This window comes from Melospiza melodia, chromosome 24 (assembly GCF_035770615.1).
Source record: "Melospiza melodia melodia isolate bMelMel2 chromosome 24, bMelMel2.pri, whole genome shotgun sequence".
Lineage (NCBI taxonomy): Eukaryota > Metazoa > Chordata > Aves > Passeriformes > Passerellidae > Melospiza > Melospiza melodia.
Window position 1 is genome coordinate 2,043,433 of NC_086217.1, and position 16,451 is coordinate 2,059,883.

Here is a 16,451-nt window from a genome sequence, read left to right on the forward strand (position 1 = left end):
GGCTACCAGGAACTGCTGAAGAGCACTTTCCCTACCTGGACTCCCTTTGGGACCCCAATACCAAGGAAGGGAAGAATTTCCTGGGACAATATCAAAAATTGATATTATTTGGCTTTAAACATGCAATGCCAAAGCAAATCAATTGTTCTAAACTTTATGAGGTGAAATAAGAAACTCATGAGACTCTTAACTGTATCTGCAGAATGCCTAGGGGCAACTTCCAGGATATACACTAATATTGATCCAGAAAAAACAGAGGAAGGAAAAGAAACAAAAAGAAACAGGCCAAACCCACAGAACAACAGTATCTATAGTCAGAGAAACCAGCTGACCAGCCAGCCAAAAAAGCCTGCCCCTCACTCTGCCCCCAGCTCTCACTGGAAACCCTGGTCTGGCTCTCACTCATCCTGATGATCCCAAAGTCTGGGGGATTGAGGGGGAGGGTCACTGACACAAAACAAACAAAAACCCCCAAAATTGCATGAGATTTAAAAAAAAACCAAGATAGTAATTTTTCAGGAAAATTCACATTACACAAGTGCTTTTTTCATACTATCACAAAAGAAAATTTATTTCCCTTGACAAAATAAAATTTCCCTCAAAAAACTTTTCATTCTGATGCATGATTTAGAAAGCTGACTGCAATGGCAGATTTGTCCTCTAATTCAATACTTTTGTTCAGAAGACACAAATCAGCGACCTGATTACAATGTGATTCAATCACAGTATTGACCTTTGAAATGCAGAGTAAACTAATCATCATCATCATCAGAAAACTGCAGTATTGCTAGTGGTTCAGTGTCAGGCTCAGCAGCAGCAAGGCCTGTAGAGAAGAAGGGAAGGAATTTGCCTTCCTGTCTGCTGCCATCAGCAATGCTCAAAGTGTACAAAGCTACTGCCTTACATACATCATAAAAAGAAACCTTCTTGGCTGGGATGTCCAAGAAGATCCCAATCTTTGACAAATAGCCAGTCACAGTCAGAGAGGTCCAAGGATTCGTGCAGGCCAAATAATCTTGCCCGTCTACACATGCGATAACCCAGAAGCCATTCTCAGGACACAGAGTCAAAGTCCCTTTGCGAGCCACAGATTCAGAGGCAATACCCAAGGCCCAGTTTCTTCTTGTCCCAACATTTACTTCCCAATAGTGTTTCCCAGAGGTGTATCCTTCCTTTGCCAACACAAACAGATGGGAATCAAATCTCTTCTGATTTCTGAGCATGAATCTGATGACACCAGTATCTTTCACTGTCCTCCCATCTGCAGAGATTTCCAATCTGGGATGAGCTGTGTCAGCATCCAGGATGACATCTCCTGCAATGGTCAAGTCAGGCCATGAGGAGCAGAAAACACAAGCTCTGCTTTTCTGAACCTTTCCCTTCTCTGCCATCATCCCCCTCTCATTTGTCCTTCCCCCCTCCATGCTCAGGTGCACTCAGCAGGCTCTTGTCTTAGGATATCTCAAGCTTCTCCCTCTCCTCCTGCCGTGTCCGTTTCTGCCAGAGAGAGTGGCAGCCAGCATATACCAAATGCCTGACACTCTTCCAGTGCTCCTGAGACTACAGCAGGCAGCTCCTAGGATGAGGCTGTGCTGCTCAACCTTCTCTGCCTCCATCTCTGCATTGCTGGCAGGGGGTAGCCTGAGAGAAAGGACCAGGAGTTGGCAGCAGATGGAATTAGGTTTGCTTGCCAGCAGCTGTAATTAGGTTTGGATTAACTCCTTGCCAAAGTCTGAAGGGGATTTTCAAGTTTTAAGCACTTTTTTCCTCAATAACAGGAGACCACCAGTGTATGATACTGCTTGCACATGGATTAGAGTGGAAGAGAAGCCTGCAGTGCCACAAGGATAGGGGAATGTTTCTTGCCTCAGCTTTCTACATGCATCAGGGGATGGGAGGAACCCTGGTAGGACTCAAGCAAGGTGCAGTGTCACAAACTGAGGTCCTCTAGCTCAATTCTGATTGAAAGGAGAAGGAGCTGCTCCTGTTGTGGAGCAAAATCAGCTCCAGACACTTTTCCTGAGAGGCCCAAGAGCCAAATCAGAAGTGGAAGATGGAGCTGCAGTGGCCACTGCAAGCCAGCTGTGCCTGCTCCCCACAGCGTAGAGGGCTCCTGACGAACACATGCAGGGCCCTGGGCAGCACATAACAGCAAAAAGTCAGCCAACCACCCTTCCCTGAGTGTGTTCTTCCCCAAACAGCTATCTGAGGGGGTTGGATGTGTTTTCTAGAGCTGCACTCAGGCTCTTGAGTACTCACTTCCTCATCTCACTTATGCTTACCTTTGTAGGACTGTAGGACTGGAAGATCTGTGGGAAAGGAGAAAAGCAGGAAATAAGTGCTTGCTCTGGCAATGAAGCAAAATTGTCCAACTCTCCCCCCTTGGTGACAATGAGGCCACTCTCATGCTCCCCTACTCTGACACTGACAGGGTCAGATGCAAGGCTCATAGTGTTGCTGGGGCGCTGACAACACAACCAAACAGAACGGGATTTAGGATATCTCTTAACATGACACCCAGCTCGCTCTCCTTCATCACACTGATGCCACGCCCATGCTCTCCTACTCCCCCACCACACACACACACCGTTCTCTTAACCAGTTCTACTCTCATTTCATCAAAGATTCCCAGAGAAAACATCAGAGTGTGTGATAATTTTGTTTTCCAGACATGGGGCATGTGGCTCCAGCTTGCTTCCTCTGAGGACTGAGGAGGACTAAAATGTGCTGTGAGATGAACTCAGCCTCCCTTTCCTTTTCAAATGGGAAAGAGAGGCCAGAGGAATGGCCAGACCCTAAACTAAAGGCTTTCACAGAGAAAGACTTGCCAGGAAGCGAAGGTGACTTTTACTGCACCAGTTACCCCTGGAGACCCTGTCAAAGTGATGGAGCACTGCTGGGCCAGGGGAAAGAGGAGCAGGCCTTGCCCAGGCCTGAGCCCCTACATTTCATCTGGGACTCTCACACTCGTGGTGGTCCTTCCTTCCCTGAAGTCTCCAACTCCCAGTGTTCTGGGGCACATGGGCTCTGGAAAAAGGAGAAGAAAGATCCTCCCAGCTCAATAGAACTGGTTTGGATGGATTGACTGCTGGAGGGCTAGGGAAGGAGCACAGGTCCTGTGAGCACTCCCAAAGGCTTGAGAAAGGCCTGATGGGCAGGATGGAGGGTTGGGATCAGCCCCCTCCATCTCTCCAAACAGCAGTTATGGGCTGTGGGAGACAACAATATTTGTTAAGGGGAAGAGAAGTGGGGAAAGCAAGAAGACAATACTAAGGCATGGAGGCATCCTTTACCACATATTGGGTCATAGAGAGCCTACACTACACATTCCTTTCAAAGACAAGGTAATGAAGAGGAACCTTGACCACCTGCTGCCATCATCTCAGTGTTCAGGTGTCTTCACAGGTGGGGACACAAGAGCTACTTGCCAAGAAAATCTGTCCCTCTCCATCCACTTTGAGAAGCTGTGTACAAGAAGCTCACAGGACAATTTGCCTGTAAAGCAGCTTTTGCCTTCAGAGAGATGAAGTTCTGCTGGAAAAGGCCTTGCTCACCTAAGCAATATTTTGTGGATCCCAATGAGGTCTGCAAAGTTTTTTCCAGAGTTTGGATTTCTTGGGAGAGCTGCTGGATGTCCATCAGCCTCATGGATTCCAAGACCCTTGAGGTATTTTCCTTCACTTGCCTTCCTGTAAGAGAAGACTGGTGTCAGTGGAACAGTAGTTTTGCCTCACCTGAGATGAGTACAGTACCACAAGTTACAAGGGACCGTTCTTCTTAAAAAGGACTAAAAAGACACTGTGCTTTTACTCCCTCCAAATGTGATGGAGAGAAAACAAACTTTTACTGACTCCCAGCACCATTTCACCATCAAAGATGTTCCACTGTCATGGGACAAAAGAGCTGCTCACAAGGAAGTTCTGCCCCATGCACCTTCTCGGAGGAGGCAAAGAACTAGATCACAGGACATTTGTAGAGCAGCTTCTACCTTTTGAGAGATGAAGGCCTGCTGGGCAATGCCTAGCTTACCTAGTTCATTCTTCATCTCTGCTCTTATCATCTGCAGGTCACACTGTGTGGACCTCTCCATGTTCTGGAATGCTTCCTGCAGAGTTTGCATTTGCTGGGAGAGCTGCAGAAGGTCCTTCTTCCACATGGATTCCATAGTCCTTGTATTTGCCTCCACTGTCCTTCCTGTGAAGAAAGAACCATCTCACTGGAACAGTCTCATTACTGTGTTGAGGGGGAGACTGGCAACCTGCAATCACAATGCCTTGAAGCTCTGATTTAAACTCCCTGGCAGAGCACCTTCCCTTAGGACTCTCCCATTCCCTGTGGTCCTCCCTAAAGGCTTGACCAAGGCCTGCTGGGAAGCACTTGTTGGTGAGGATGGAACAGGAAAGCCTTATAAATATGATTGCCTGGCAAAAGATTTTGAGAATATAGAAACTATAAGCGAGATTGAAATGAAAGCAAGTTTTGAGATCCCTTAGTTACTGAATAACTGGAAAACAATGGTGTGGCCAGCCGCAGGTAATCCCCTCTTGATGAAACAACACCCTCTGCAAGCAGGCAGGTCCAAGGGTCAGAGCAGACCCTGCAGCTTGGCAGAAGGGGCCCAAAGACTAAGATTTAGGGTTTAAAATGTAACACAGTATGGTAATGTAGTGATTCTTATAGGTTGTATGGAAATGTTATAGGACATGCATGCTGTAGTAGATTGGTTGAAGAGAATCTGAATATTCAACACTGAAGATGATTTATTGTATTGTAATGGGAACTTCACTCTTCTTCCACTGCTCTTCCTCTGCTCTTCCTCTTCTCTTCTCTTCTCTTCTCTTCTCTTCTCTTCTCTTCTCTTCTCTTCTCTTCTCTTCTCTTCTCTTCTCTTCTCTTCTCTTCTCTTCTCTTCTCTTCTCTTCTCTTCTCTTCTCTTCTCTTCTCTTTTCGCGCTCACCTCTGCACTTCTTCACCCCCTCCTTTCTACATGCTCTCCGCTCTTAAACCTTTAATTCTCTTACACTTTAAGCCTCTCTTCTCTCGGCCCTGCTCCGAGCTGCGGCTGGCAGCTCGCAACAGGGCCTTGCACCCATGCCCTTTGTAATAAACTGATAGTTTCATGACTTGGCTGCAGAGATCTCTCGTCTCCGTCCGTCCCGACCGTGCATGACCCCCATCACCCCTACAGTCATTCCCGCAAGCACTGAAGGCAGCACTGACCTTAATCCATCTCTCCAGACAGTATCTGTGTGCCCTGGGAAACAACACTCTTTTTCATGAGGAAGATGTGGTGGGACATCCCCTACCTGTCCCTCAGAACCCATTGTGGCCCCAGGAACGTTCACTGTACCTCCGCCTTGGTCAGTGGTTCCCGAGATTGGATATGGACCCTGTGCCTGCCCAGGGCAACGTCCCTGGACATTTGGCAGAGAGTGCTGGGTGCTGCCAGTGCCCTCTCCTGCCCCCACCTCATGCACTGGCCGTGGAGATGCCCCCTAGCCGAGCAGGTGAGCATGGGGTGGGGCTCATCATGGGCACAGACATGCAGGTTGTGCACAGCCTGGCTTCACCCAGTGTGGCATCAGGACTGGGGACATAGCAGAAGGGCTGTGGGGAAAGCAACAGAGACAGGGACAAGAGTTCAAGAGGAAACCTTATCAACTGTCAGACAGTGAGAGAACTCAGAGCTCAAACTCTCTTTGAAGCAAGGGAGAGAAGAGGGACCTTGAGCCTCTGCAGAGAACACTTTAGCATGGAGGTGTTCTAGTGGCAGGGATGACAAATCTATTACCCATGTAAGGGCTGTCCTTCTCCATCCCATTTTAGGAGCTGTCAAAGAATATCCTCTCAGGAAAGTTTGCCTATAAAGCAGCTTTTGCCTTTTGAGAGATGAAGGCCTGCTGGGCAATGCCTAGCTTACCTAGTTCATTCTTCATCTCTGCTCTTATCATCTGCAGGTCACACTGTGTGGACCTCTCCATGTTCTGGAATGCTTCCTGCAGAGTTTGCATTTGCTGGGAGAGCTGCAGAAGGTCCTTCTTCCACATGGATTCCATAGTCCTTGTATTTGCCTCCACTGTCCTTCCTGTGAAGAAAGAACCATCTCACTGGAACAGTCTCATTGCTGTCTTGAGGGGGAGACTGGCAACCTGCAATCACAATGCCTTGAAGCTCTGATTTAAACTCCCTGGCAGAGCACCTTCCCTTAGGACTCTCCCATTCCCTGTGGTCCTCCCTAAAGGCTTGACCAAGGCCTGCTGGGCAGCACTGAAGGCAGCACTGGCCTCAATCCAGTGCTCCAGACAATCTCTCCAGACAGTATCTGTGTGCCCTGGGAAACAACACTCTTTTTCATGAGGAAGATGTGGTGGGACATCCCCTACCTGTCCCCCAGAACCCATTGTGGCCCCAGGAACGTTCACTGTACCTCCGCCTTGGTCAGTGGTTCCCGAGATTGGATATGGACCCTGTGCCTGCCCAGGGCAACGTCCCTGGACATTTGGCAGAGAGTGCTGGGTGCTGCCAGTGCCCTCTCCTGCCCCCACCTCATGCACTGGCCGTGGAGATGCCCCCTAGCCGAGCAGGTGAGCATAGGGTTGGGCTAGTCGTGGGCTCTTCAACTTGGAGGTGTTTCAGTGTCACAGAGTACAAAACTGGTTTGCCATGTAAGGACTCTCCTTCTTCAACCCCTTTGAGGAGGTGAGTCCTGAGAATAAGTTCACAGGACTGTTTGCCAGTAGAACTGCTTTTTTCTTTAGAGAGATGAAAGCTTGCTGGGGAATAGCCTAGTTTACCTAGGTCATGCTCCAAGTCTGTTCTGATCCTCTGAAGGTCACGCTGTGTGGTCTCATATCTCATCTGGAAATTTTCCTGCAGAGTTTGAATTTGTTGGGAGGCTTCATGGTGGTCTTTCTCCAGCCTGGCTTCTAAGGTGCTTGTTTTTGCCTCCATTTTCCCTCCTGTTAAGAAAGAACATTTTCATTTGGACAAAGGTTTCTTGGTTGATGGTTTTCTTGAGGGAGAGACCATTGATCGGTAATGACAATGCCCAAAAGCTCGTCATCACAGCTCGTCATATAAAATCCCTGTCAGAGCATCTCTTAGGGCTCTCTTAGGCATCTCCCACTCCCTGTGGGTCTTCCTAACGGCTTGACCAAGGCCTCCCAGGAAGGATGGAGGGTAGGAATGATCCCACTCTTTCTCTCCAGAGAGTACTCTGGGGAGATAATATTCTTTGGTATGAGCATTGCGTGGTGTCACAGAGCACAAAAACTGTTTCCTGTGTAAGAGCTGTCTTTCCCCATCCCCCTTGAGAAGATGTGGCAGACAAGTTCCAGGACAGTTTGCTTGTAGGGCAGACTTTGCCTTCAGAGGTATGAAGGCCTGTCACGGAAATGCTTCTGCTCACCTAGTTTGTTCTCCAGGTCTCCTCTGACCATTTGAAGGTCACGCTGTATACCAACCTTCATGTTCTGGAAAGTTTGCTTCAGAGTTTGAATTTGTTGTGAGAGATGCAGGAGGTCCTTCTGCCACATGAATGCTATATTCCCTGTGACATTTGCCTCTACTGTCCTTCCTGTGAAAAAAGACTGGTGTCACTGGGACAATGATTTTTCTCCCTTGAGGTGAGGTCTTGTCCCACTAATGACACAAAACTTTCCTCTTAAAAAGGAACAAGGAGATGTTCTTTCACTCCCTTTTACAACAAGTGAGAGAAGAGAGACCTTGACCATCTCCAGTTGCCACCTCAGCAACAAAGGTGTTCCAGATGACTGGGATATAAGAGCTGCTCCCAAGGAAGTTCTGCCCTTTCTGACAAAAGGTAAATGATGAACTCACAGGTCAGTTTACCTGTAGAGCCAGATTGACCTTCAGGGAGATGAAGTCCTGCTGGGGAATGGCCCTGCTCACCTAGTTCATCCTTCAGGTCTGTTCTCATCATCTGAAGGTCTCGCTGTGTGTACAGCTGGGTGTTTTGAAAAGCTTTCTGCAGAGTTTGAACTTGTTGGGACACTTCATGGATGTTCTTCTTCCACATGGATTCCAAAGCGTTTGTAGTATTTGCCTCTATTCTCAATCCTATAAAGAAAAAGAACAGTGTCATTGGGACAGTCTCATTACCTTCTTGAGGGAGAGAGCAGTGTCCTTATTTAAATTCACTGTCAGAGAGTCTCTTCAGGTTTTCGCTTTGAGTATTCAAAAAAGCTGTTCCCCACACAGGGATTGTACTTCTCCATCTGCTTTGAGAAGCTGTGGTGGACAATCACCCAGGACAGTTTGCCTGTAGAGCAGCTTTTGCCTCCAGGGAAAAGGCAGCCTGCTGGGGGAATGGCCCTGCTCACCTAATATATTCTCCAGGTCTGTTTTGAGGAGCTGAATATCACACCGTGTGGACTCCTGCTCATTCTGGAAAGCTTCCTGCAGAGTCTGAATTTTTTGGTAGAGGTGCTGGTGGTTCTTCAGCCAAACAGTTTCCAGGGAGTCCACTCTCCTTCCTGTGAAAAAAGACTGGTGTCACAGAGATAATGATTTTTCCTCCCCTGAGGCGAGGACTTGTTCCACTAGTGACATAGGCCTTCCCTCCTAGAAAAGACCAAAGAGACGCTGCTCTTTCACCACCTTCAAGGACAGGGGAGAGAAAAGGGACCTTGATGACCTCCAGTTGCCATGTCAGCAATCAAAGATGTTCCACTGGCATGGAACATAAGAGCTGCTCCCAAGGAAATTCTGCACAAGGCACACACTCCAAGGACTAACTCACAAGTCATTTTGATTGTGAAGCAGTGTTTGCTTCCAAAAAGATAAAGGCCTGATGAGGAATGGCCCTGCTTATCTGGTTTTATTTTTTCCTTTTTCTTTATGCAGGGAGGGCACAAGAAATTCAATTCGGTTTCCTCATGTCCTGCCTATTTCTAATTTATACTCTCCAGACTTTTCTTTCCTCAGACAATCCTTTCTAATTCAGAGGCCTTGGAAAATAACTCAGCCCTGAAAAACAAAGATGGGGACTTCACATTCTGATGGACCTGTAGGCACCCTTACTGATCTCTTCCTTGGTTTTCAAATCCTCTTCCACCAAGAGTTTGCTCTGGGAAGGAGCCTTGGCCTCTCTTCTGGACCTGCAGTCTTCCTTGTGACATGGAAACTTTTTTCCACTACAGTTTTTACCTGTTGAAAGGAGTCTCAGCATCACTGTGAGCCCTTCTAAACATGAGCTTGAAGCTGCTGTGCTGCTGGTGAGGAATATTGAAAGGAGCCCCATTGCCTCCTCACTCCCCAGTGGTCTGGCCACAGGGGAGAACCCAGGCTATGCTGCTTGCCAAGTGAGCAAAGAACATTCCTCTGCCAGCATCCCAGCTGGAAAGAATGGGAATGGGAGAAAAGATGGCCTTAGATCCCAGGGAGGATGGGATCCGGAAGAGTCCAGGATGTCCTGGTCAGTGCTGGGAAAAGCCCACTTTTGGGGCAGCTCTGCATCTTGGGAACCTGGAGTCCTGAACATCTGCATGGGGATGGGAAATATAACAAAGGACTTGTTGGAGGACTGTGTAAGTGGGAATTTCCAGAGGGGCGAGATGTTTGATTGCACTGCACTAGACCCTCATGCACCTTCTTCTTGCTTGGCAGAAGTTTTTTTCCAAGAACTGTGGGTATGTCCTGGCACTGATCCATCAGAAAACGTTGATGGAAAGGCTTCTCTTTGTGTCACATAGAACCTCCCCTTGGTCATCTGTTGATAGTCTAACAAGAGAATGAGTCTCATAGAAATGCAGAATTGCAAAGTCAACTCACCAGACAATGGTTTGGGTTTTAAGACACCTTATAGACCTCTCTTTCCAATCCACCATTATCTCTTTCCAGCCTTCCACTAGACCACATTGCTCTAAGCCCTATCCAACCCGGCCTTGAACCCTTCCAGGGATGAGATATCCTTAGCTCCTACAGCAATCTGTGCCAGGGCCTCACCACCCTCACAGGGAAGATTTTCTTCCTATTATCTGATTTAAATCTACCCTCCTACAGCTTAAAATCAATTCCACCTTGTCCTAGTAATCTGTGCCCTTGTAAGAAGTCCCTGTCCAGCCTTCTTGTAAGCTACTGGAAAGATGTCAGAGACTGGGTAAGTTTAGTGTCTCAAGTCAATGCTTTTCTGTGTGTCTGTATGTCTGTATGTGTATGTGTGTCTTTGCATCTCTGTGTCTGTCTCTGTGTGTGCATGCCTGTTTGTCTGTGTCTGTATGTCTCTGTCTGTGTGTCTGTGCCGTCTCTCTGTCTGTCTGTATGTCTGTGTCCCTGTGTGTGTCTGTCTGTGTGTGTCTATGTGTCTGTCTGTGTCTGTTCATGTCTGTGTGTGTCTGTCTGTGTTTGTGTGTCTGGTTGTCTCTGTGTCCGTGTGTGTATGTGTATGTGTATGTGTCTGTGCATGTGTCTGTGTGTCTGTGTGTGTCTCTGTGTCCATGTGTGTATCTCTCTGTCTCTGTCTGTATGTGTCTGTGTGTCTTTGTGTCTGTCTGTATCTGTTTGTGTGTGTCTAAGTTTGTGTCTGTGTGTCTGTGTCTCTGCATTTCTGTGTCTGTGTTTGTGTATCTATTTGTGTGCGTCTGTGTATGTGAATGTGTGTGTCCATGTGTGCATGCGTGTGTGTGTGTGTTTGGAGGCAGGTCAGGTCTTTTTTCAGGTAAGACAGCGCCCTGCCCCCCGACCCCTCAGATTGACTGAGCTGTCAATCAATCAAACAGCAGGGGGAATTTCCTGCTGAGCCTCTGATTGGCTGAAGTTCCAGAAATCCCATCTAGGAGGTGGGCCCACAAAGTGCCAAGGGATTAAAAGGGATGACCATCCAGTACCAAACTGTCTGGCCTTGCTGGCTTTTTTGGGGTTCTGGTCTTACCAACGTCATAACCCTAGGAGTTGGTAGCTATGCCTGTGGTTTTTCTATATCTTTTCTATCTTTCTCTCTGTCTTCTCCTAATTCTCTTTTCATGAAACTTTGTGGGTAACTTCACATGTTAAGGATTTAAAAGTTTCTAGGTTAAATGGGCTAAGTAAATGAAGTTGCTATCAAACTAATACTAAGTAATGTCACTGTAAGTGGTTTCATGTTGAATTTCATGTTGTATTTAATCCTTTTGCCAAAGCTTGCTTAATCTTCTATATTTTGGCAGTAAACTTTTGTGTGATTTTCAGCTCTTGAGAATATCTGGTGGGGATTTATTTCTCCACTGTGCTATCTAGAATCAAGGAACTTTGAGTTTAACACCTGGATTTAAGTATCCAGGGTGTAATAAAGGGTCTCTGAAGTCTGCCTAGAGCCCTCTCTGCTTCTGTTGTTTTTCATAACTACCATAGGCAATTAATATGGACCATTCTAGATACACCAGGTAGCTGGTTCCTGATGCAGCAAAACAACTGACAAGACACCAACCCTCCTGCTCTGGAAGACATCTAGGACAGATAGAACCTACAGTCATGGATAAAATGAACTCAGCAGACATCGTGGTGGGATGGCTGTTGACTATGGAGATGATACCTATGTTTGTATACTTATGTATACAAACATACCTCACATATATATGTGAATGTTTATGTATATATGTTGGAGGGTGTAGGATGTTTAAATGAGTAGATGGTATAAATTAAGTGGTGGAAAATGTCCTGGTTCAGGCCAGGACAGGGTTAATTTTTGCAGTGGCTGGGAAAGGGGCATGACCAGGAACCTAATGTGATTTGTTACAAACTCACATCATTGGCATGGGGTTGGTGGGAAGTGGAAAGGGACACTGTCTCTTCTGGGGAAAAGGGATGCCTTCTGGTCAAAAAGAAAGGGCAGGGAGGGAAGTCATCCTGTATTTGTTTATTGTCATGGGGTCCTTGATGTGGATTTTGCATATGAATGACTCTCTCTTTTTTACACTTCCTTTATTAATATTGTTCTTGTTATTGTTTTTTTTTTTTCTTATCTCATTGCTGATTCCAGTAAATTATTCTTGTCTAAAACCATGATCTTCATCTTTTGTGCCTCCAGTTCTCAACTCCATCCTGTAGCAGCAGGAAGAGAGAAGGAATAGAGGACTGAAAGTATGGTGTGTCATTAGGGAGTCTCAGTGGGAGCAGTGAACTGGGGAGTTCCATTCCTAAACCACAATACAGATGGAAATGGAGATGAGGCTGAAGGCACAGAGCTTGAGAGAGGCAACTGGTGTGAGGTCAGTACAGCTTTTGGGGAGCGGTCAGTCCTGCCTTGCCATGAGCAGTGAGGTGCTGGTGTGGGCCCTTGGCCATGACACTCTGCCACAGGTTCCCAAGGCTTGGCAGGGCCCTGCTCCAGCTCCCACCCAGGAAGGAAAACCAAGTCCACAAAAGCCTCCCAGAAAGGGGAATAGCCGTGCCCTCAGACACCACAGGGCTGGAACAGCTGGCACTGGACTGGGGAAACAAGACTTCTCCCCAGCCATGTCTGCAGAGGCAGAGATCTCTGAACAGGCCCTTACCAAGGTGGGAGGCACCACTGACGCTTCTAGGAAAAAAGATCCAGATCTGATGAATGAGCTCCACTGGAACCACTGGGAAGAATGAGACCAATGGAGGTAGAGGAAGGGACGTTCTAATTCACCCCAGAAAAAGTACCTCAATCCCATCCTCCTTTCTTCTCTTGCCTGTAGATGCCATGGTCCACCCAAGCTCTCATGCATGCGGTGGCATCTCCCTTCTGCCTCTGGATGACAGACAGCAAAATTCTACCTGCAGGAGAACTCAGAATTTGAGCTGAGTGGAAGCTAATGCATCTGTGAGCCAGAAGTAGACTCTACATGGTATTTCATCCTATATGTCAAAGAGTAGTCTTACAAGAGGCTGAGAAATTACATCCTGCAGCCTCACGTCTAAGAACATGAGGTCCTGTGAACCAAGAGGCCTTACCTTGAAATACTAGAACAGCACCAGCAGCCAGTGTGAGAAGGAATAAAGGGAGCTGTATCCAGGAGGCAGGAACCCACTGAGATGCACCTGGAAAAACAGAACCTTTGGGGAAAAAGAAATCCAAAATTCCTTTGGGGAAAAAAGTCCACCCCAAGAGATTTTGTGGAGATAAATGGAGAAATAGTCACAATCCTACACAGGTGGTCAAAGCCTGTCTTCCCTCAGGATGTGCACATCCCTAGGGGCAAGAGGGATCCTGCTCATCTCACACTGCAACCTGTCCTGCCTGCAGTGCCTTGTGGTGCTCTGGGATGGGTCTGGCTGAACTGGATAGCTGTCAGCTTCCCTGGCACTGCAATGGGCCTCACAGGGCTCCTGAGACAGTGAGCCTCCAGCAAAGACTTCTGGGGACAACAGAACTCACCTGAGATGTACACAGTAGTTTTCTTCTCCCTCTGCACCAGTGGGTTCAGGATTTGACAGGTGACTTTTCCCACTTACTCTCCTGTAACTGTGACTCAACTACAGACACTGAAGAACTTCTCACTGTCCTGGTTACTTTCAGTGTCTGCAGAGAGCCCCTGCCCATCCTCAGTAACCCACTGGACAACAGGTTCTGGAAACCATCTGTGTGATCTGCAGCCAAGCTCTAGCCCTCACCCTTGGGGCCCTGAATTTCAATGAACACTTCACCAATACCTTAAAGACAAGGGAGTTTCTTAGTGAGAGGAGTTTGTTTCCTTGAAAGGAGCTCTTCCTTTGATTCACAGCTCTTTCTTAACCCAGAGTTTCCTGCCGGTTTGTCAGTTTTTCACAAAACCTTTACATTGGTCTTTCTGTCATCCCGCACTTCATCTGCCATAAATGCCAAAATTCCTTTGGCTTTGAGAGAGCTATGGTGTGGGATGGATTCTCTTCTCAGCTCCTCATTATTTCATGGAGCAGGCAGGGAGAAGGTGTGTACTTTGTATTCTTCTTTTGGAATGACTCTGTAGGACCCCCATCCAATTTTGAGGATTGTAAAGCAGGACACAGCACAGTAGAGCCCAGGCACCTCCCCATTCCATGCCAGAACTACAGATGGGCACAGATGGTCACTGACAGGAACTGTGCCAAAACTTCACCAGTGTGAGGAGGTGGGATGCACCACACACAATTCAGAGTCACACTCCTGGTCAAAGCTGGATTTTATATGAATTTTTCCTGTGTAATACTAGGAAATGGGTGCTGTCTTGAAGCTTTTTCTCTCTCCTCTCCCAAAAGCATCTCTAATCCCCTTTGGATGAGGGGATTTAGATTCGATCTCAGGAAGAAATTCTTGACTAAGAGTGAGGCACTGGCACAGCTTGCCCCGAGCAGCTGTGGATGTCCCATCCTTGGAAGTATTCAAGGCCAGGTTGGACAGCATTTGCTCCTGCCCATGGCTGGGAAGTTCAAATGAGAAATTCTTTAAGGTCCCTCCCAACTCATGCTTTTGCGTGATTCTAAGATTCCCTGATTCCATCATTCTATGCTCTTTCTCATTGGTGAATCAAGGTTCACCAGCTCCATCTGACATTATCAATACCTGCTCCAAATGGTGCTGACTGTCCAGCTGGGAGGAACCGGCAGCACAGAACATCTCCTTAGCCCTTACCCCAGATGAGAAGTGACAAGACAGAGGGCCTCATTCCCATCAGTCCCACAGCCACGGATGCTGAGCACTTGGATGTCTGTCAGGTAGCCTCACACCTCTCCGGCAGGGATTATTGCAATTTTCCAGCCCCATGTGGGTCAGAACAGGGCTCAGGCTAGGCATGGAAGTTGCAGAACTTCTTGACAGCTGGCCTATGCTGGGAGTGGGGAGGTGATGTGTTGGGTCATATGAGGGGGGCACCAGCTGGGGGACAGTGATATTTTGGAGAGCTCTTTTCCTTCTGTAAGAGCTTCCCCCCTTCCCTGCCCAGCCCAGAAAGTCTCCAACTGCAATGCTGAGCTTGGTGGCCATATCAACAATCCGATCCCTGGATATCACAGTGAAACTGTACATTTCTTCATCTGCTGGCTGGACATTCCTCAGTGTCAGGGACACATTCCCAGTGTCAAATCCATCTGTTGGCACTGATATCCATCCATGCTATTTCTGCATCTGTTCACCCCCAAACTACCTACATGTGTAGATGTCCTCTCTGTGCCCATCTGTGATTTTTCTCCACTGCACTTCGGGATTGTCCAGTGGCTATGTGGAAGAGATGGTGCAAGGAATGCTTGTATCCTGACTAACTACATTGTATCCTATTCCAACTACATTTTCAGGAGAGGTGAGCTCAAAATTGTCTGTGAGTGAACATCAGGCTGAAATCCATCAGAAAATGTACTGGTGTGAAGGAAACAGGTCTAGGAGTCACAGTGGGGAACAACTGAAAGTAATAGATTAGAGGGAGAAAACAGGATGATACAAGTTGTACAGGATGGGATTATTTTGGGGAAAAGGAAAAAAAATAAATGCATAAAGGCATATCCAGAGCCATTTCATGCACCTCCCCAGCTGGCGTTGCCCTTTCTCAGCCCTGTGTCACCAGCAGCAAGGTGGCTGTGACAATGCCAACTGCCAATGCAGACAGGGAAATGCTCCTAGCACTGGGGCAGAGCTGGACAGGGCACAGCTGTCTTGGCTTAGGTCTTCCCTGGCTTCACCTCTGACTTCAAACGGCTGGATTCCCCAAGACCAGAGGGGCAGGACAGCTCTGGCTCTTGTGGAGTTCGAATCAGGGCTGCTCAGGGGACCATGACCCTCAGCTCCACGACTTTTGATCATCTGCAGGCTGGAATCCCTCAGGAAGGAACAGAAAGGAACAGAATGAAAGGAACAGAACAGCTCATGGAAGCATTACCTGAGAAAGGGATAGCCAGAAGAAGTGCCAGAGCCAACAGGACCCATCTCTTCTGCTCCATCCCTGCAGTCCAAGGGGTGGGATGATCCTGCAGCTGACCTGGAACAGTCACAGAAGGGAAGTGAGAAAAGAAGGGAAATCCTGTCCCAACCCCTTCAGATCTTTCTCCTGGCACTTGTCACCAGCTGTGACTCCTGAAGGTGCCAAATCTCAAAAAGTTGAGATCAGAAATCAAGAAAACTTGTGCCTTTCCAGAGATCTCAATTATACTTGCAGCTTCTGGGAATTTCAGTCTAGCGTGCTCTCAGGAAGCTGTGACAGGGAATGCAAGAGAAAATTCAATCCAGTCCCTACTTCCTACTGTGAAATTTAATGGACACCTTAAAACACCAGTTTAAATCTTTGGTTTGGAATCACAGAATCTTTAGGTTGGAAAAGGCCTCTGAGATCACAGAGTCCAATCTTTGATTAAAGGCCACTAGACCAGGCACTTAGCACCACATTCAGTCTTTGCTTAAGCATTTTTAGGATGTTGACTCTACTACCTCCCTGGGTAGCCTGTTCCAATGCCTGACCACCCTTCAGTGAAGAAATTGTTCCTGACATCCAACCTAAACCTCCTCAGCACAACTTAAGGCTTGAATTTCCTCTTGGCATTTT

The 16,451-nt window shown here is 47.4% G+C and overlaps 1 protein-coding gene across 1 annotated transcript; it reads right to left on the minus strand.

Moving 5' to 3' along the window:
• Positions 1 to 650: 650 nt before the first annotated feature.
• On the minus strand, positions 651 to 15,896 carry LOC134428757 (E3 ubiquitin-protein ligase TRIM39-like). Its single transcript, XM_063175685.1, has 11 exons — positions 15,792 to 15,896; positions 12,919 to 13,005; positions 8,343 to 8,495; positions 7,912 to 8,079; positions 7,409 to 7,576; positions 6,795 to 6,959; positions 5,921 to 6,085; positions 4,030 to 4,194; positions 3,555 to 3,689; positions 2,283 to 2,309; positions 651 to 1,315 (listed from the first exon to the last, which is right to left on the minus strand). Exons 1-11 carry the CDS (start codon positions 15,850 to 15,852, stop codon positions 753 to 755), a joined length of 1,857 nt encoding a protein of 618 aa, XP_063031755.1. The 5' UTR covers positions 15,853 to 15,896; the 3' UTR covers positions 651 to 752.
• Between the last annotated feature and the right edge of the window lie 555 nt (positions 15,897 to 16,451).

Bases quoted from the DNA above. Each gene is read 5' to 3' on its own strand.
- LOC134428757 (XM_063175685.1), bottom strand. From the start codon at position 15,852: ATGGAGCAGAAGAGATGGGTCCTGTTGGCTCTGGCACTTCTTCTGGCT. The intron at 8,496-12,918 runs GTAAGGCCTCTT...CTTTTTTCACAG, and splicing joins TGCTGTTCTAGTATTTCAAG to GAAGGAGAGTGGACTCCCTG. The intron at 4,195-5,920 runs GTAAGCTAGGCA...CTTTCTTCACAG, and splicing joins AGAGATGAAGAATGAACTAG to GAAGGACAGTGGAGGCAAAT.